Source organism: Microtus pennsylvanicus, chromosome 16, assembly GCF_037038515.1.
Source record: "Microtus pennsylvanicus isolate mMicPen1 chromosome 16, mMicPen1.hap1, whole genome shotgun sequence".
NCBI lineage: Eukaryota > Metazoa > Chordata > Mammalia > Rodentia > Cricetidae > Microtus > Microtus pennsylvanicus.
The window spans coordinates 9,714,508-9,734,715 of record NC_134594.1 but is presented as its reverse complement, the minus strand read 5'-3'; the positions used below and the strand labels follow the sequence as shown (position 1 = coordinate 9,734,715).

The 20,208-nt window shown below is 41.8% G+C and overlaps 1 protein-coding gene and 1 pseudogene across 1 annotated transcript; one reads left to right on the top strand and one right to left on the bottom strand.

Annotated features, from left to right (window-relative positions):
- Window positions 1–863: 863 nt before the first annotated feature.
- LOC142836513 (uncharacterized) lies at window positions 864–5,562 on the bottom strand. Its single transcript, XM_075950813.1, is given in 3 exon segments — window positions 864–3,849; window positions 3,851–3,933; window positions 5,472–5,562. Coding segments are annotated over 3 exon segments (2,193 nt in total). The 5' UTR covers window positions 5,488–5,562; the 3' UTR covers window positions 864–1,755.
- A 12,909-nt stretch (window positions 5,563–18,471) lies between these two features.
- LOC142836530 (sentrin-specific protease 2 pseudogene) lies at window positions 18,472–19,974 on the top strand (annotated as a pseudogene).
- The last annotated feature ends 234 nt before the right edge of the window (window positions 19,975–20,208 follow it).

The following is a 20,208-nucleotide window of genomic DNA, read 5'->3' as shown; positions in this document are numbered from 1 at the left end:
ATAATAGAAAACAACAGCCGAGTTCACATAACTTTTTAAATTTCTCTAAGATAATTCTATTAGCGTCTAAATCCTCCAACAAGTAAAAAGTAACACAAATAGAAACAAGAACCCTTCTAGAAAATGCCCTTGTAGAAGTGCATCAGAACGTATAATACAATAAATCAATCTTTTCCAAACAAATTCAAATCTGTCAATCATTCCTTCCCTTCTTCATGCTCATCAACTCATAAGTTCAATTATTTGTCCACTTATTTTACACTGAAGTTTTCTAGAAGTTTCCAGCCATGGCAGTTTTGTGTTTGTTCTTGCTGTTGTCTTGGAAAGAAGACCTATGGAAAGAAATCCTGCAGGTGGACACATGTTTCCTCCTTTGAGTACCAGAAAACTGGAATGGTTCCTCCACAGACCAAAAATGCTTCTGTGAAGGAATTCTGAATCATTCACTCCTTTCTGACCTATTGTTAGCCTGAACCAATGTGCAACCCGAAGCCCTAAAAATCTGGCAGATCCTAGGTGCAGTGAGACAGTTGGCAGTGACCCTGGACTCTGGGCCAACACAGAGAATGAAACAGCCCCATAGAAACCTTCCACAGTGTGGCAGGACTGGTCCTCCGTCGGCCGAGGCAAACAACACTCGCAGTCTAGAGTTGAGTAGTTGTTTACCGCTCTGGGCTAGGTGGTGTCTAAGTTTCACTCCTCCCAGCTCTTCTCCCTCCTGATAATGTATCAGATCCAGTGTGCTGCCACTATTCCCTTGCCCTTACAGATTCCGCACTCATCACCAGGACGCTGGCACACAGCCTTCTAGCAGCGACACCTCACTAGACATGATCTGGAGAACATGAAAGATACCCCAAAAGGCCTGTAGCTCTATGGGTCGGTTTTGAAATCTCAGCATAAAAATGTTCCCCTACATTTTCTGAACGTCCTCATTTTTAAGTATGGTCACGTCTTCAAGTCGCAGGGGGATGATCAGCCCTGTGCTGAAGCTGTAGGTGGCCTGCCTTTCTCATATGGCAGGGTGGATGACAGCAGGGCTCCGCGCCACAGAGGCCGTTCTAGTCGAGCCAGAGAAACCCTAGACCCTAAAGTCCCACCACGGAAGAGATGACTCAGATAAAGGAGTTTGCAGACGAGCCTGACGAGCTGAGCTGAGTTCCATTCCCAAAATCAAAATGATAGAGGACTGAGTGCTACCCGCTGACCCTCACACGCATGCCGTCACACAGCAGCCCTCCCCTAGTGTAATTCTACTTTATACAAGTGTGGATCCAGCATGCAGCAGCTATATACTGGATAATATCATCTTAACTGCTGTAGAAGAGGTGATCAACACAACTGGAGGAGACAGCCAAGCTCCATGCTACACAGTTTAGAGATGGGACTGTAAGTCACAGGAAGACTCTGAATGGCGCCCGCCAAAGACTACTCTAGTGTGAAGTCTGGTGGACAGTTTTATGTATACAAGGGACAATGTATTTTTTTTGTTTTTTTCCAGACAAGGTTTCTCTGTGTAACAGCATATGTTTTATGTTTACATTATGGGAAATACATCTGAGAATGCAATTAACACAGAACCAGTTGACAAAATGGCAAGAAAGAAAACTATTACTCAATTAAACCAGAATGTGATATTCTGGGAATCCAGTAAGGTATTGCAACAACAGAAAGAAGTATCTTTTATATAAATCACATCACATGTTTAACAATGAATCCTACGGTCTGTGAGCTGGCGGTAACAGAACAGTAAACTCACATATATTGGAGGAACTTTGTGTCTTGGAAGCAGCGGCCTAAGGAAGCGCACTGGTGCTCAGCGAGGCGCGAGCTGCAGCTGAAGGTGCTCTCGCACGCTTTACACTTGTAGGGCTTCTCTCCGCTGTGGATTCTTTGGTGCCGGTTAAAGCTTGACCTCTGGGTGAACGCCTTGCCGCAGTCTTTACAACAGAAGGGCTTGTCCCCAGTATGAACCCTCTGGTGCTGCGTTAGGCTCGATCTTTGATTAAATGCTCTGCCACAGTCTTGGCAGTGGTACGGTTTCTCTCCTGTGTGAATTCTCTGGTGTTGGATCAGAAGGAGGTTGCGGCTGAAGGCTTTGTCACAGTCTTGGCACTTGTAGGGCTTCTCTCCGGTGTGGATTCTCTGGTGCCGAGTAAAGCTTGACCTCTGAGTAAAAGCCTTCCCACAGTGCTTACAGTGGTAGGGCTTGTCCCCGGTATGAACTCTCTGGTGCTGGGTGAGGCTCGAGCGCTGTTTAAAAGCTTTGCCACAGTCCTTACAGTGGTAAGCCTTCTCGCCAGTATGGATTTTCTGGTGTTGAGTGAGGAAAAACACACGGTTAAAGGCTTTGCCACATTCGTTACATTTATTGGGTTTCTCTCCAGTGTGACCTCTCTGGTGCAGGCTGAGGCTTGATCATTGATTAAAAGCTTTGCCACAATCTTTACAAGAATAGGGTTTCTCTCCGGTATGAATTCTCTGGTGTTGAGTAAGGCTTGATTTTTTATTAAAAGCTTTGCCACAATCTTTGCAATGGTAGGGCTTCTCGCCAGTATGAATCCTCTGGTGCTGAGTAAGGAGAGAATTACGGTTGAAGGCTTTGCTGCATTCTTTGTATTTGTAGGGCTTCTCTCCAGTGTGAACTCTCTGGTGTAGGCTCAGGCTTGACCTTTGGTGAAACGCTTTGCCACAGTCTTTACAATGGTAGGGCCTCTCTCCAGTATGAATCCTCTGGTGCTGAGTAACAGTTGATCTCTGATTAAATGCTTTGCCACAAAATTTACAGCAGTAGGGCTTCTTCCCGGCGTGGATGCTCTGGTGTTGCGTAAGGAGTGACTTGTGGTAGAAGGCTTTGCCACATTCTTTACATTTGTGATGTTTGACACCAGAATGAATCCTATGATGCTGTCTGAGGCTGGAACAATAGGTAAAGGCTTTGCCGCATTCCTTACATTTGTAGGGTTTTTCTCCGGAATGACTTCTAGGAAGGCTGGAACTTTTACTGAAAGCGGTGTTGCAACCCATCCCCTTGGAAATCTGGTCTTGAATATGGATATACTGGTGGATGATGAGTTCTGAGTATTGATGAAAGACGGTGTCGCATCTGTAGCATTTGTAAAAGTCCTTTGGGAAACGAGCAGACTGCTGATCCGCAGGATCTGTCTCATGGCTTACGTCACTGCCATCTTCATTGCACTGATACATCGCCTCTCCAATAAACGCGCCCTGGTGATTAGTTAAGGCAGATGCCTCAGTAAAGGCCTTCCTATTTTCTTTACATATATACTGGATTTCTAAAATATCTGTACTTGAATTTTGATTAGGTGATACTGGATGTGTAAAGAACTTGCCATATTTATGGAAATTCTGCGTTTTGACACATGAAAGACCTATTTGTGGATTATATATTAAGGAATTTTTCATCATGGAGTTCTCAAATTGATTACATTTAGAATTTTTTTCTTCATTTTTAAGTTCCCCATCTACAAAAAGGTTTGAATGAAAGCTTAACCCAAAGCTGCACTTGAAACTGCTGAAGTCAGGAACTGAAGAATGGGCCAGACCCCTCTCTGTATGTCCCAAACCATCTTTGAAAGGAGAGGTACAGTTCACACACAGACTCTGATGCTTACTGACGGAAGCACACGGCTGTTCACAGGTAACAGGCAGAGCCTGAGGGTTTTCTTGAGCCATTTCAGGTTCTTGCTGTCTACTGGGAGCAAAGCTTCTCCTACCATCAGTTGTTACAAACGGGTTATACCCATTATAATACGTCTTCGGAACTTCATGCCCCTCTATATGGTCCCTTTCTTCTCTGGAGCACAAATTGTCAATGTTCACCATTTCTATGGCTTCCATTGATCAGTTCCTGGAATGAATACTTTATGTTCTGCTCTGGTGAAAAGTGTTGGTTATAATGAGGAAACACACCTGAAAGAAATCAAGACAAAAAATTATTTCACTCATTAGACTCTGATGAATACAATTTACATATCTAACATCTAAAATCATGCTAAATTTAGCACAACAGCAAACAGCAGAATGGAAAAATCTATGGCCTTCATTGCTTTACTGATACTGAACACAATGACTCTGAAAGAAAATAAACACTCCTTTTTCTTCATAAATACTGAATTTTTCTTTTGTAAATGAAAAGCTCATAGAGATGTGTTACCCAACAATTTGGATTTAACAGTATAAAATAGAATAAGAAAATCTTTCAGAGAATAAATTTAATTTTATGTGGTTTTGATCATGGTAAAAGGCTAAGAAAGAAATGAAACTGAAACTTCTCAAAAGCTACCTTAAACAAACTGTCTCTCTTAGACATGAAAGCAGATTTGCCAAGACACAGATGATACAGTAAGGTAACTGTCAAGAATATTCACTGAGCCAGGATGAAATGACCAAGGAGCACAACCCAGTCAGAAAACATCCCCACCATAAGCAATAGGGGCACTATTTAGCCAGGCAAATAAAAACCCACACAATTTTATTGGTAATAGACACATACATAACTCAGTCTTATTTTAATTTCACCATACACTGTCCTGCAATATACAGTATTTATAATAGACATTTAATAATAAAATACAGGTAAAGCTGCTAATATTAAGGAATATAAAGGAACCTACTGTAAAGACAGAAAATACAGAAAAAAAGAAGGAAAAAAGAACCATTGTACCATAAAATCCTAATCCATCAGGTGATAATTCAAAGTGTCTTTATAGAAAACGAGTTCTCAGTTTTGTCTTTATATACCTGTAAATCATTAGCGGTCAGTGTTTGTTAGAAAATAATCACAGAAAATCCATTAAAATGTTAATAAACAGCTCTGAGAAAATTGAAAAAACAAATATATAAACAATGTTAATAGAAAACTTCTTTAGCATATTAATATAATATACTATATTGACCAAGAGGTCCTGAAAAAGTCGACAAATTTTCTGAGGCTACCAAACATTATGTAATAACTGTCACATTATACAGCTCCTCATAGGAAAGGGGAGGATTTCAGCCACCACTGGGAATATGGAGATCACTGCAGGAGGACTAGGCTGGAGCACTGTGAATGTGGAGATCACTGCAGGAGGACTAGGCTGGAGGAGCACTGTGAATGTGGAGGAGATCACTGCAGGAGGACTAGGCTGGAGGAGCACTGTGAATGTGGAGATCACTGCAGGAGGACTAGGCTGGAGGAGCACTGTGAATGTGGAGAACACTGCAGGAGGACTAAGCTGGAGGAGCACTGTGAATGTGGAGGAGATCACTGCAGGACTAGGGTTGGAGGATATAAAGGATGGTGAACACAGCAGGAAGTGCCCTTCGGTGGCAATGGGAGGACAAACAGAGCTGCACTTTGGAAAGCCAATGCCACTGGAACAGACTTCATAACACATCTTTCAGGGCTGCTTCCTCAAATCCTGGATCCCGCATTTTTGGGCTGTGCTTCAGTCACTCCTACTGACCTGGGAACAAGAGCATGGTCTTTTGCCTCTTTACATTCCAGGGCTCTTTCCTTTGCTCCAGACAGGTAACCAGGTATGGCTTAGACACAGCAAGACCTGGTTAGTAGAAAATAGAACATGACACTTCTTTGATTCTTCGTAACTACTAACATATCTGGCCTAGAATTAGGTTCAGTATGAAAAAGATACATAAAAGATATATAATATTACTCCATAACATCATTTTCCAAATGTTATTTCCCTACAGATATACAGTAACATATTTACAATTTAAAGATTCTTAGCTCCATTTTTGTCTACTACCCAATCACAGGTAAAGGGGAATAATTGGACTTTAAGATGTAAATTGTAACAGTTTATGCCACTTGGCTGCTATAATTACCACTAATTTTAATTTGGGATATATATTACCTGAAGAGAGATGGAAAGGATAAAGATTTTAAAATATGAATATTATCTATTTCAATTTCTTCACCTCCCCCCATTTCTCTCCTGAAATCTCCTCCCTGTGCCCTTTTGGGTGTGGACCATCATGAGGAGGAAGGACACTCCTCCACTGATCCGGGCATCTCTCTGACACGTCTTTAGGTCCATCTGGGGACATCCCAAATTAAAACTCTTGTCACCTGGACACTTCCTCCCCTCCTCTACTCCTGGCCGCCTCCCCACCTGGTGTCTCAGCTCCTCTTGGAGCTGGCTCTCCAGCCATGGCTGACCACCCGTCTCTCCTCTCTTCCCCTCCTCCAGGAGCTGCCTGCTCTGTGTCCCTCTCTCTGGATCCTTCTGATTCTCTCAGCTCCGAAGCCTACTCTACAGAAGTCCAGCAGGTACTCAGGCAGCTTCTCTAAGCCCTCCTGTGTCGCTAAGATAATGGAACCTCCCTCGGACAGAATTCCTATTCCCAACACTTTTCCCTCAGCCTCTCCCACCTCCTCTTCACTCACTTCTGAAAGATGCCTTCTGTCCTGCTTGCCCTGTCTCTCAGCACCCATCGCCACCCGCGGCTTTTCCGTTTACACAGACCCCTCACCTGCCTCTTCTAGTTTCTTTCCTCCTTAGACTCGGGGACCCCATTAAAGCCCTACTGTCCTACTGCAAATAGTTTGGTCTCCGTACAGACTAGACAATCATTCTCCATGGCCAGAAACTGGCAAAATTCTCAGCTTGTGACAACTTCTGCCACCACACAAACAAATGATCCAAAAGTCCCCTTTTCTCTAAGCTTTCTCTGCTTGTCCCAAAAATCTTATCCTCTGGACTTCTTTGCTCTAAGCTGCTCTGGCCCCCTCCCTCTGACCATGGGATTCATTCTTAAAGATTCAAATCTCTTTGGTGTATAGATAATACTAAAAATGGTTTTGTACACTGTTCTACTAAAAGAGGGGCTCTAGAGTTGAGTTATGGCGTCTCTCCAGACCCAAGCACGCTCTTTTAAAAGCTTCCTCCAAAGTCTCTATGTCTGGGGTCCAGCTGGCCACCTGACTCTATGACAGAGAAGGAAAGCAAAGAGAAACAGTCCCGAAAAGGGAAAGACGCCATGTGCTTTAGAACACTAGAGTGAACTACGCCCACTAAGGGTTACCGCTGCTCACCTCACCCCGTTCTTGGTTTTACTGAACTTTCTGAACACTCCCTTCTCTTCTATCTCTGAGACTTTCGCTGAAGTACAAACTTCATCTCAAGATTTATAAGACCATTGTGCAAACTTCTCGTATCTCAGGATTTTTACCTTTGCTTGGTGTATTTTTTTAAGATCTGTAATAAAAAGTTAGCTTAAAACTTGTAACAGAAAGGGCTCATAGGGAAAAAAATCTATACATCGGTAATCTCAACTTGCTAAAACACACTTCTATGGAACTTGGATTCGACACTTGTTTAGAAAAATAGATGTTTATAAAAAGCAAAAAAAAAAAAAAAAGGGGTGTGTGCCTGATGACTCACTTTGGAATAAATAGCCACCAAGAGACTGGCAGGCATGGGATCTTGGTTAAGGTGACCATGTGATACAAACCAACTAAGGCAGCACCCACAAAACTCTGTGTGCTACTGAGCCCCTGCTTGTCACTGTCCTAACTGAGATTGAAAATGCAGCACCAGGCCTCCAAGATGTTTAGGGTCAGGATGGATTTTTGCATGGAGATTGTTTTGTTTTGAGGGTAAAATATAACGGATGAGAACAAGAGCAGGAACGAGGCTCCTGGAAGAGGACTTAAACCATGTTTGATGATTGGGAGTTATGAATTCCTAAGGTTACAAGGTCTACTCAGGTTAATAGAAACCGACTTAAAGATGTATGTCTAACTACTTATGTCTTTGCTAGCTGTGTTCGACACCAGGCTTCTAAAAACTTTTTTTTTTAAATAAGGAACATGTTTGATGAATAAGGTTTATTAATTCCTAAGGTCCATTCAGGCTAGCAAAAACTAACCTGAAGATGTATGTCAGCCTCTTTGTCTTTGTTAAGTTTTTAAAGCTTTAGCTATTTGGATAAACTGACTCATACAAGAAATTATGACATTCTACAAAGGTATACTAAGGAAGGACCAGGGGGCTGGAGAGATGGCTCAGTGGTTAAGAGCACTGGCTGCTCTTCCAGAGGACCTGAGCTCAATTCCCAGCCATCACACGGTCACTCAAAACCATCTGTAATAAGATTTGGCACCCTGTCCTGACCAGCAGGCATACATGTAGACAGAACACTATATACATAATAAATAAATAGGAGAGAGAGGGGGGGGGGACCAGTGCAAGGTTCCCAGTCTCTGTGAACTATACTTATGGTTTAAAGTTTTATCTTGATGCTAAAGGATCTTCGATTAAATCTCCAATTATAATTTTTCAGGCTCAAACTTAACAGGAATAAAACTGAAAATCCTAATTTATAAAAGCCAAGAACTTGTAAACTGTTAAAGATAATTAAGCCATGCAAGTTACGGTCAGTTACCGCATAAATGATTAGTCTTTTAAGGGGCTCAGAACATAACTTATGCTGAGTACAAATGTAATTCATTTACAGGGACAACCCTTAGTCTTCCAACATGTTGTCAAGATTGAGCTTAAAAGAAGTAAAGCTTATTTAAAAAAATCAGGTATACTTAACAAATTCAATGATAGCCATCAAATTTCTGAGAGAGAGAGAGAGAGAGAGAGAGAGAGAGAGAGAGAGAGAGAGAGAGAGAGAGAGAGAGAGATCTGCTGAAAAACATTTGAGGTATTTAGTGAAAAAAGCTTCCTGTGACAGGCAGAAACTGCAGCTGCAGCTCCTGACATCCCTCACGTCTGCTTTGAGAAATGGGGCAATGGACTTCCCCTGGACTGTGGCTCAACTATGATCATCGGGCGCATTTCTGTGACTTCACTGAGGTTTTAGCTGAGAAGATTCCCATCTATGTCTAGGCTGCTGAAAGTTTTTTTAAATCTTTCATTGGATATTGGAATTTCTCCAGTGCTTTTGTTCCATCTTAGATATGATTCTGTGGTTTTTCTTTTTTTTCTTCTTGGGGATGCGGTTGATTATATAAATTGGTTTTTGAATTATTAACCAACCTAACCTTGCATAAATGGCAACAGTCCACAGCATATAAATATTTTTATATGTTCTGAGTTTCAATTTGTTAGTATCTGACTGAGGATTCTAGAATCTGTGCTCATGAGAGATTACTTATCGTACCTTATTTTTTAAGTTGTACAGTTTTACACTTGTACCATGTTTCCTGGTTTGGTTTTGGAGTAGCTCTGACCTAACAGGATATGCCGAGGGTTGGAGAAACAGCTCTAAGGGTAAGAGCATTGTCTGTTCTTCCAAGTCCCAGAACCTACATGGTAACTTACAGCTGTCTGTAATTCCAGTCTTAGGAGATCTGACACCCTTTTCTGTATTCCACAAGTACCAGGCACACATGTGGTGCACAGACATACCTGCAGGCAAAACACCTACACAAACAAAATTTAACAGAAACAGATAACCCAGAATGTGCTGAGATAGTGTCTTCTCTGCTTCTATCTGCTGAACAAAACTGTACGTTGTCTGGCTTCTTTCTCAATGGGTATGTATAATTCAACAGTACAGGCAGCTGAGTTTGACAGTTTTCGTTTGGAAGGTGACTAAATACTGACTCAGTATCTTCAATTGATCAGGATCCTGTGCTTCTTCATGTTCTTCTGGAAGCTTTGATAGATTGCTTTTGTGGAATTGGTCCATTGATAAATTGATGGGTATAGAGTTAGCTATAACATTATTTACTCTCTTCTGTATCTTTTTATGGCTGTATGATCATGTTACCTCTTTCATGTCTATTGTTTCTTTCTACTCTTAATTAACTTGACATATAATCAACACTATTGATATTCTCACAAAACCAACTGCAGAATATATTGTTGATTTTTTTATTGGTTTTCCTTTATAAATTCTATTGATTTTTGTTACAGTTTTGATTTTTTTCTTAGTTTTTATTTAGTTTGGGTAAAACTTCTTTTAGCAGTTTAAAAGTGGGACCATTTAGGTTGTTAATTGCAGGGCTAGATTCTTTTGTCCATTATAAGTCTTCAATGACTTTGCTGTATCTCACTAATTTTAACCAAATCTGTTCTTGTTTGTATTTCATTCATTCTGGATGGATCACAATGTTTAGAAATTTTTCCTGACACTTCTTTGATCCTTGTACTATTTGGGAATTAATTATGTAGTGTTTGGATATGTTGAAATCTTTCAGGTATTTTTATTAACTTTGGCTTAGTTTGACTGCATCAAAGAGAAGATGTTTATGGCTCTGTGCTGTAGCTCGTGAACATGCTTCTCTCTCAAGATGTGCTGTCTTGATGGAGGCCTCATGTGAGTTTGAAAACAATATATTCTTTTCTGTTGGTGGATAAAACAAACCCGTAGATATCAGTTATATCTACTGATTGATGGCGTTGAGTTCAATCACATCCTTACTAATTCATCTGCCCAGCTGACGTGCAGGCCTGTTCTCAAGAGTGCTGCAGGTGGTGAGCGGTTGGGTGAGGGCCGAGGGGAGGCATCTTTCCCTCACCACTAGGTAAGCACGACCTTCTCTCCCATTTTCACACCCTTGGGGCTAGCTAGCTCATGCCCCTGAAAACAGAATCAGCTCTACTGTGTTGCCAAGGTGAGGTGTAAGATCCTCTCTCCTGAGTGCTGTGTATGGTAAGGGGCAGGACCAGTTCTCCCTGGTGTTGCAGCCAGTGAGAGTGCAGGGCCAATTCTGTATCCTCTCAGCCTCCAGTGGTATCAGGGGCCAGGAACATCAACCCAGGCTCCCGCTCCATCAAATCCATGAACACAGACGTGGGCCCCAGCATCAGCCGTGACAGCAGCAGCAGACATCACCATGACCCTGGCTGGCAATGAAGGCACCGACCTCAGCCCATACCTCTCCACTTTCACCTCTCCAGATCTGCCTCTGTTCAAAGGACATGGAGCATTCTGTCTCTCCCTCTCTCTCTCCTATACCACACCATATATTTGCTCACCATAATTGTACCCCTCTTGTCAGGCACCTTAAGGCACCAGGAGGGCCGTGTTTCCTCCTCAGAGACCAGGCAGACCGCCAGGGCCAGCGTGTGGGTCTCTCTATGCCACTCAATTTGTCATGACCCCATCCTGCTCTTTAGTCTTTACCTATTGCTTCTTAGTTTTGAATATTGTTTATTGGTATACCCTACGATTACAATCTCTTTCCAGTTGTATCCAGTCTACTAAAAAGCTAGTCAAGGTTATTTTCATTTGCTGGTACATTTTCTAGCTCTGCAGGAGGGAGCTCTTAGAAGTTCCAGCTCTTTTTCTGTGTGCGTGAGTCTCTGTTCTGTTCTATCCCTTGGAATTAGTATATTGACCCTGTTGTCTTGAATTATTGCCTGGCATGCTGGAAGCCATGACACAAGAACAGCAGATGGCAATTGATATTCAAGGTGTCCGCCCACTAGGAGGAAACTTTCTGATGGGAAACCTCGTTAAGGCTAAAGACTCCAGTATCGTTTGCTTCTGTCTGTAACTTCACATGTGCTTCTGCGATTTTCCCTGCTTGCTATGTGGAACCCCCCCTGCCTTATCATAGTGTGTTTATCTCATATTACATCCTGATCTACTGGGCATTTTTATTTCTGGATTGTCTAGAAGGGGCCTCCCCCTTAAGCTGTATTTTCTAATTGATATCAATAATATTAGTTTATACAGAGTTTTGATACATAAAAATAAATAGAATAAAATGGTATACAAGTCAGGGATTATAAGCTCCCCCTAGAACCCATTGTAGATCACAGCTCAGTCTGATATAGGAAAAAAGTTGAATTTCCCCATCTGCTAAGAGAGCTGTACACTATTAGCTGATATAAAGCTTCAAAGTAGCTTTAGATTAGACCAGGTGCCTGGCTAAGCAACCTAATTGCTATACCAGGTTCTTTTGAAAGGTCTGGATGATAACCTAGGACAGACAGTGATTAACTCTCTGCACAAATTCCTAACCTCAGTTTTATGATACAGGTATGTAACCTGAACACTCAAAGTTCAGTCAATAAACTGTTTTTTTATATTTTTTATGAAAGTTCATAGGTGACAGGGAGCAATTATCCACAGTCTAGAAACAAAATTAGTTTTGTTCAGATACACCACAGGGAAATATTTTCTAACTGGCCAGAGTGACAATTAATCTGACTTCATAACCCCAAGAAAGAGTTACAAGATTTTGTTTGTTTGTTTTCATAGTCAACAGTTACACACAGGGCAGAAAGTATATTTTGAGATTTAAAGCACTGACTTGGGAAATGCTGAAGAAATTGATACTAAGCAATTTTCAGGACCCTGAGCTCAAGCTAAAGAATTTATGACACACCAAATAGGGTGCTCTCAGTCCAAGTAAGACCAATATTATGACCAATAACCACAACATGTTAGTTTAAAATGTTTTTACACTCAGAAGCATAGAAGATAGTACACAATTTCCTTATTTTTCTTAGACTGTTCAGAAGTTTAATTTTACAGCTCTTTTCAAATCCTTTATCGGGACTACCTCTCTAGATAAGATAATAAAATGACTGGTTCTTTCTTTGCAGCTGCACGTTACAGCCCACCAATTAGGGAGTTGACTAAGGAAAAAATGTTCCTTCCTTGCTCTGTGACAAGTTATTTAGATTTATTTCATGTGCGTTGTCAAGATGACTCTGTTTTTATCATTTACTTAAGAAATGGAATGTGACTTTCAAATGTAACGCCTGAAAGATTTTTGTGGATATTAAAAGCTGTGAAGAAAAAGGAGAACTGGAATTCAACATGAGTAAATAAAGAGAAACCATCAGAATAGGAGTGAGGGTCTTTCTTTCTCCAAGCCCCTCAGATAGAAAATCTTAGTGCACCAACTCCTGAGCAGTCTAGGAGCTGGCTCTTCTTGACTGCGGCACTAGCATATCTGGTGCTGACACTTGCTGTGTCTCTTAAAACTATGTGTTTAGTCATTGTTTTCTGTCTTTTACCTATTAATATGTCTTAATTTTTTTTTTCTTAACAGTAGAACAAGTTAAAAGGAACTAGTACAAACAGGCCTGGGATGGTGTGATGGAAGGTGTGAGGGGAGGAGTGTGTGTGTGTGTGTGTGCATGTGTGTGTGTGTGTGTGCATGTGTGTGTGTCTATGTGTGTGTGCATAGAGGAGTAGAAGACAGGAAATAATCAAACTGAGGGCTGAAATCAACAAAAAAAGAAACACAGAAAACAATCCAAAGAATCAATGAAACAAAGCACTGGTACTTTGAGAAAAACAACAAGATTGACAAACCCTTATCCAAACTAATCAAATGACAGAGAGAGAATATCCAAATTAACAAAATCAGAAATGAAAGGGAGGACATAACAACAGACACTGAGGAAATTCAGAGAATCATTAGGTCTTACTACACAAACCTGTACTCCACAAAATTGGAAAATGTAAACGAAATGGACAGTTTTTTAGATAAATACAATATACCAGAATAGACCAAAAAGCCATGAGAAAAAAGAAGCTGTCATCAAAAACCTCCCAACAACAACAAAGCCCAGGGCTGGATGGTTTTAGTTCTGGAATTCTACCAGAACTTTCAAGAAGAGCTAACACCTATACTCCTCAAAGTGCTCCACATAATAGAAACAAAAGGGTCATTGCCAAATTCTTTTTATGAGGCTACAGTTACCCTAATACCAAAACTGCACAAAGACTCAACCAAGAAAGAAAATTACAAACCAATCTCACTCATGAACATGGATGCAAAAATTCTCAATAAAATACTGGCAAAACAAATCCAAGAACACATCAAAAATATCATACATCATGATCAAGTCAGCTTTATCCAAGAGATGCAGGGCTATTTCAACATACGAAAACCTATCAATGTAATCTATCATATAAATAAATTGAAAGAAAAATCCATATGATCATTTCATTAGATGCTGAAAAGCATTTGGCAAAATCCAACACCCCTCATGAGAAAGGTCTTGGAGAGATTAGGGAACAAGGATCATATCTAAATATAATAAATCAATATACAGCAAGCCAACAGCCAACATCAAATTAAATGGAAGAAACTCAAAGCATTCCACTAAAATCAAAGACAAGACAAGGCTGTCCACTCTCTCCATATCTCTTCAACATAGTGCTTGAAGTTTTAGCAATAGCAATAAGACCACATAAGGAGATCAAGGGGATTCAAATTGTAAAGGAAGAAGTTAAACTTTCATTATTTGCAGATGATATGATAGTGTACATAAGTGACCCCAAAAACTCTACCAGAGAATTACTACAGCTGATAAATACCTTCAGTGATGTGGGAAGATACAAGATCAACTCAAAAAAATCAGTAGCCCTCCTATACACAAAAGACAGAGAAGCTGAAAGGAAAATCAGAGAAATATCGCCTTTCACAATAGCCACAAATAACATAAAATATCTTAGTGTAACACTAACCAAGGAAGTAAAAGACCTATTTGACAAAAACTTGAAGTCTTTGAAGAACAAAATTGAAGAAGACACCAGAAAATGGAAAGATTTCCCTTGCTCTTGGATAGGTAGGATCAACATAATAAAAATGGCAATTCTACCAAAATCAATCTATAGATTCAATGCAATCCCTATCAAATCCCAACACAATTCTTCAAAGACCTTTAAAGAATAATAATCAACTTCATATGGAAAAACAAAAAACTGAGGATAGCGAAAACAATCCTATACAATAAAGGAACTTCCGGAGGCATCACCATCCCTTACATTAAGCTCTATTACAGAGCTACAGTAATGAAAACAGCTTAGTATTGGCATACAGAGATGTTGATCAATGGAATTGAATTGAAGACCCGAATATTAATCCACATACATATGAACACTTGATTTTTGAAAAAGAAGCTAAAATTATACAATGGAAAAAGAAAGCATCTTCAACAAATGGTTCTGGCATAACTGGATGTCAACCTGTAGGAGAATGAAAATAGATCCATATCTATTGCCATGCACAAAACCGAAGTCCAGATGGATTAAAGATCTCAATATAAATCCAACCACACTGAACCTAATAGAAGACAAAGTGGGAAGTAGCCTTCAATGCATGGGCACAGGACACCACTTCCTAAATATAACCCCAGTAGCAAAGACAATGAATGCAACAATAAATAAATGGGACCTCCTGAAACTGAGATGCTTCTGTAAAGCAAAGGACAGTGTCAATAAAACAAAAAGGCACCCTACTGAATGGGAAAAGATCTTCACCAACCCCACATCAGACAAAGAACTGATCTCCAAAATATATAAAGAATTCAAGAAATTAGACATTAAAATTCTAAATAACCCAATTAAAAAATGGGGTACTTAACTAAACAGAGAGTTCTCAACAGAAGAATTTTAAATGGCCAAAAGATACTTAAGGACATGTTCAACTTCCTTAGCTATCAGGGAAGTGCAAATCAAAACAACTCTGAGATACCAGCTTACACATGTCAGAGTGGCTAAGACCATAAACACCAATGATAGCTTATGCTGCAGAGGATGTGGAGTAAGGAAAACTCTCATCTTTTGCTGGTGGAAATGCAAACTTGTGCAACCACTTTGGAAATCAGTATGGCAGTTTCTCAGGAAATTGGGAATCAACCTACCTCAGGATCCAGCAATACCACTCTTGGGAATATACCCAAAAGATACTCAATCATACTACAAAAGCATTTGTTCAACTATGTTCATAGCAGCATTATTTGTAATAGCCAGAACCTGGAAACAACCTAGACACCCCTCAACTGAAGAATGAATAAAGAAAGTGTGGCACATTTACACATTAGAGTCTTACTCAGTGGTTAAAAAAAAATGACATCTTGAATTTTGCATGCAAATGGATGGAATTAGAAAACACTATCCTGAGTGAGGTAACCCAGACCCCAAAATATGGTATGTACCCATAAAAGTGGATGATAGCTATAAACTAAGGGCATTGATGGAAAAGATGGAGGTCAGAGATCGGGGCTTACATTCCAAACTGTTTGCATAAGGGGTGACAGGAAGCTGAGGTGATATTTTGACTAATAAGCTCTCTTTCAAAAAGGGGGCATTGACTCAAGTCTGGCTACTTCCTGCGGACATGAGGCAGTGTGGGGAAGGGGCGAATCTGGACATTGGTGGGTCCACGCTCAGTGAGAGGTGTAGCTGGAAAGGCATCCGGTGTACTGTCATCCTGAAGACGCCAGGAATCTGTTCCTAGAGGAGGTGAGAAGGTGGGTGTGGTGTGAGGTCCTGTCCACCAAAGTTAGAGAAACCGAGGAGTTAGCTCAGGATACCTCAACCCAGTAAAAGTGCTGGGCAAACAGGTATCACTAACAAAGAATGAGAGAAAAATTGTCCTGTAAGAATGTAGAGCAGTGGCAAAGTTTTAAATGGGGAGGAATGGGTCCTGTCTACCCCCAAAACTAAACTTGGTGAGGTAGAGGAAAGGGGGAGGAAGGTGGGTAAGGTGGAAGTTGACCTTGAACTTCCAGATTGGCAAGGAAGGGGGTAGGAGAGGACAGGAAAGGAGAATGTTGTTCCACAAGAGGGTGGTTGGTAGTGTGGGTTTGAAGGAGTGGTGAAGGGGCCAGTGCCTCTGGCTGCATGGTCCAGCTGGAATTGTCGGGGTTCCAGTTCGCAGATGACCAGGAATTTGGAGGTGTCGCAGTCCTAGCGACCAGGTGCTGCCAGACACTGGTTACTGAGGGAAGGGTGAGAGCGCAGAGCCCAAAAACCATGGACATATGTAAGCTCTGTCCAACCGTCCCTATGGTGACAAAAATTTTCTAGGTCCGGGAGGATGGTAAGCTCAAAGCTTCCTTCTGGTGGCCAACACGTCCCATTGTCAAGATTGTATTGAGGCCAAATCTTAGTGCATAGGGAAATTAGCCATTCAGCACAGATCGGACAGCCCCAATTTATAAAGATTTTGTAAGAGGCATCCCAGGGGTGACAACGGATCTGGTTTTGAACTGCAAGTACCCATTATAAAGTCTATGCCCAACTGCATGGCCTAAGTCTATTACAGTGCATCTGCCAAAGTAGCTCTTAGGACTAAATGGGGTCATGAAAATTGATTGCTAGGCGTCCCTAAAACAAACAAAATTCACCTCAGGTAGACCCGGGCTAAAATCGGACTCTTGGCACGGGCCCACATCTTCCACAGGAGTCCGATAATGGTTCCCCAAAACCCTATCGCATAGACAAGAAAAAAGAGCGGCAGTTCGGGAGCTGGTTTTAGCCTTGCGTAGAGAGCTTAGGTTGTGGTGGAACCTCCAGATGTTACAAATATTTCCTAACACGAGCTCTCTGCCGAATCAAAAACACCAATTAAGCCAAATTAGAAACAAGCCGAATTGAAGGGTATCCAGGTTTTAATGCGATTTCTGAGCTCTCCGGTGGCCCCAAGGGGAACCAGGAAGCTGCCAACGTAGAAGGGACTTTCAAGGGAGCAGTTTAAATAGACTGGGGGAGTGGTCAAGGTTTGGTGGGCTGCCAACACTCTCCTCCAGGGGAGCCGTCAAGGATTTGGTGGTCTACCTTGACCATCCTAGGGGAAGGGGTCAAGTTTTGGCAGGCACAGGGGCGGGGCCTCGAAAGATGGAGGCCAGAGATTGGGACTTATAGTCACATTTAAGTGTGAGCAACAAATAATATGTGTCTTGACTCCTTTGCTCACACAACACTACCTACTGGGTTTCATAAATGCAAAATTCTACTTATTCTTTGTAATAACTAAGCTTATTGTGGGGAGCCATTTTGAAGGCGATTATATTTTGTTTTCTATTATTGATCCTGATGGATGATTTTCCAGAAGATAAATGTACTAATCAAGATGAACTCTGTTATGCTGAGAGGATCTGGGTATCCTTGTGCTTTGCTGAGGGAAACTGAGATGTGTGTGATTAGTTCACAACCCTGCAATCCTGTCTTCCAACTTCTGAACCAAGTTGGGGGTGAGCAGGGACACCCTCTGCCCCAAAGAATGTTGAGTTACATTCTTACTGGTCACATCACAACCAGCTGCAGAACCTTGAATGCTGTGGCTAGGGCAACCTCCCTACTCAGGTATCACTTGTGAGGCTTGCCTCCCTTGTGTTAGCTGCGCAGTTAAGACCAGGTGTCTTATAGTGACTAGGACAGTTTGTCTGATTTTGGTATCCTGGATCTTTAGCCACTTACTATGCCCTAGAGGGACATTTCTAAGGAAGTAGTCCTAGAACTCCACGGGGTTTCCCACAGTGGACCCTGGTAAACTGCGATTATTCACCAATCAGTTCCCAACGCTGCCCACTCAATTGGCTTCATACTTTGACTAACCCTGATACCCCAATCAACTCTCTTTATGAAGAAAAGCTATTCTGAGCTCTTCATCCTGTGACCGGATAGGTTTCTGATCTTGAAGCAACTTGTGGATTTAACATTTCCTAGAGTAAGTGGTTCTCCCGACATCGGGGTCTGGCACCCAGCACAGGCAATTCAGGCAGTGATTTCATGTGGCAACCAGGACAGTGTGGGATGGAGACGAAGCCTGAAGCTTCCAGACAGTGTAGAAAAAGGAAAGAGCAGGATGAAGGAGGCACGGAGACGGAGTCTGAAGCCTTGAGACATGGTGGAAAACTGAAACGCCAGGATGAGGGTAGAACAGATTGGGAGTTTGAAGAGCCCAGCAAGGCTCGGGAGAGGATAGCTCAGGAACAGCGAGATCTATGGCTTCAAAGCCAACAGCCAATCAAAGAGCAGCCACAGAAACCCCGGGAAGAGAGTCCAAAACAACTAAAGCCCCTAGAGTGGGCCAAAGGTCCACAGGAGCAGGGTGTAACTGAGAGAAAGTCTGCTGATGGTGGTAAGGGTCGTAAGCGGCCCTATTGTGTCATGGAAGAATTTGCCCAAGACCATCAAAGGGAAAAGTACCGAAAGTTACAGCAGTGCCTTCAACACAGTAGTGACATGAACTCTGACCCACACAGGGCTTACACAACCCTCGTGAATACTTTGAACATCAAAGGTTGTGGGGAAGAGCAGAGTCATGGATCCAGTCCAACTCAGTGTGATCCTAAACAATCTGTTGCTGTTGCCACAAGCGAATGTCTGTCACCAGACACAAGAGTAAAGATGTCTACCAAGGAATCTTCTGATTCACAGAAGAAAGAGGGAGCAACCCTTGAAGAAAGAAGGCGACATCACTTGGAGTCTGACTTGCAAGGAACACAGGTTCAAATCCCGCATAGTGGCAGGTTACTCCCCAACAAGATGCCCATATTTAGTACAGAGAAAAAGCCTGTTGCCGGCCAAGGAAAGGGCAGAGGAACAGATGAAGTCCTTGATGTTACCGAGGACATGGAAAAAGAAATCAAGAAGGCACTAGGTCCAGGGCCCAAAGATGAAATTTTAAGTTGTGCATTCAAATTGAAAATTACTAGAGAAGATATCCAGACACTAGAGACTGGTGAGTGGCTTAACGATGAGGTAATTAATTTTTACATGAATCTTCTGGTTCAGCGAAATGACAGTGAAGGCTACCCTGCTCTTCATGTGTTTAGCACTTTTTTCTACCCTAAGCTAAAATATGGCGGCTACAGTGCTGTTAAAAGATGGACTAAAGGAATAAATCTATTTGAAAAGGAAATCATTTTAGTGCCTATTCACCAGCAGGTACATTGGAGTTTAATAGAAATCGACCTAAGGAAACGCAGTATTATATATTATGACTCAATGGGACACACAGGGCAGAGTATCTGTGAAGCAATCTTTCAGTATTTACAAAATGAGAGCAAGACTCGTAGGAACATAGAGCTGGACCCTTTGGAGTGGAAGCAATACAGCATGACATCAGCGGAGATTCCTCAACAGCTGAACGGGAGCGACTGTGGCGTGTTTACCTGTAAATATGCAGATTACATTTCTAGAGACCAACCTATCACCTTTTCTCAGCATCACATGCCCATCTTTAGGAAGAGGATGGTATGGGAGATCCTGCACCGTCACTTACTGTAACAACATCCTCCCGGTTGCTGTAGAAACCTGCACTTTTCCATCGATGCTTCTAGATACCTCATTCAAGATGGGTTGAAAATATTGAAAACAGATACTGAGCTGTCCAACACGATAAAGCCCACTCTCTTCAATGAAGTCCTAGCTTGGGGAGTCCTGCCCAGTGCCACCTGTAGGATGCATGTAACCACTGCAAGCTTAGGAACTGCTGTTCAACCCTCATTAAGAACACATGTC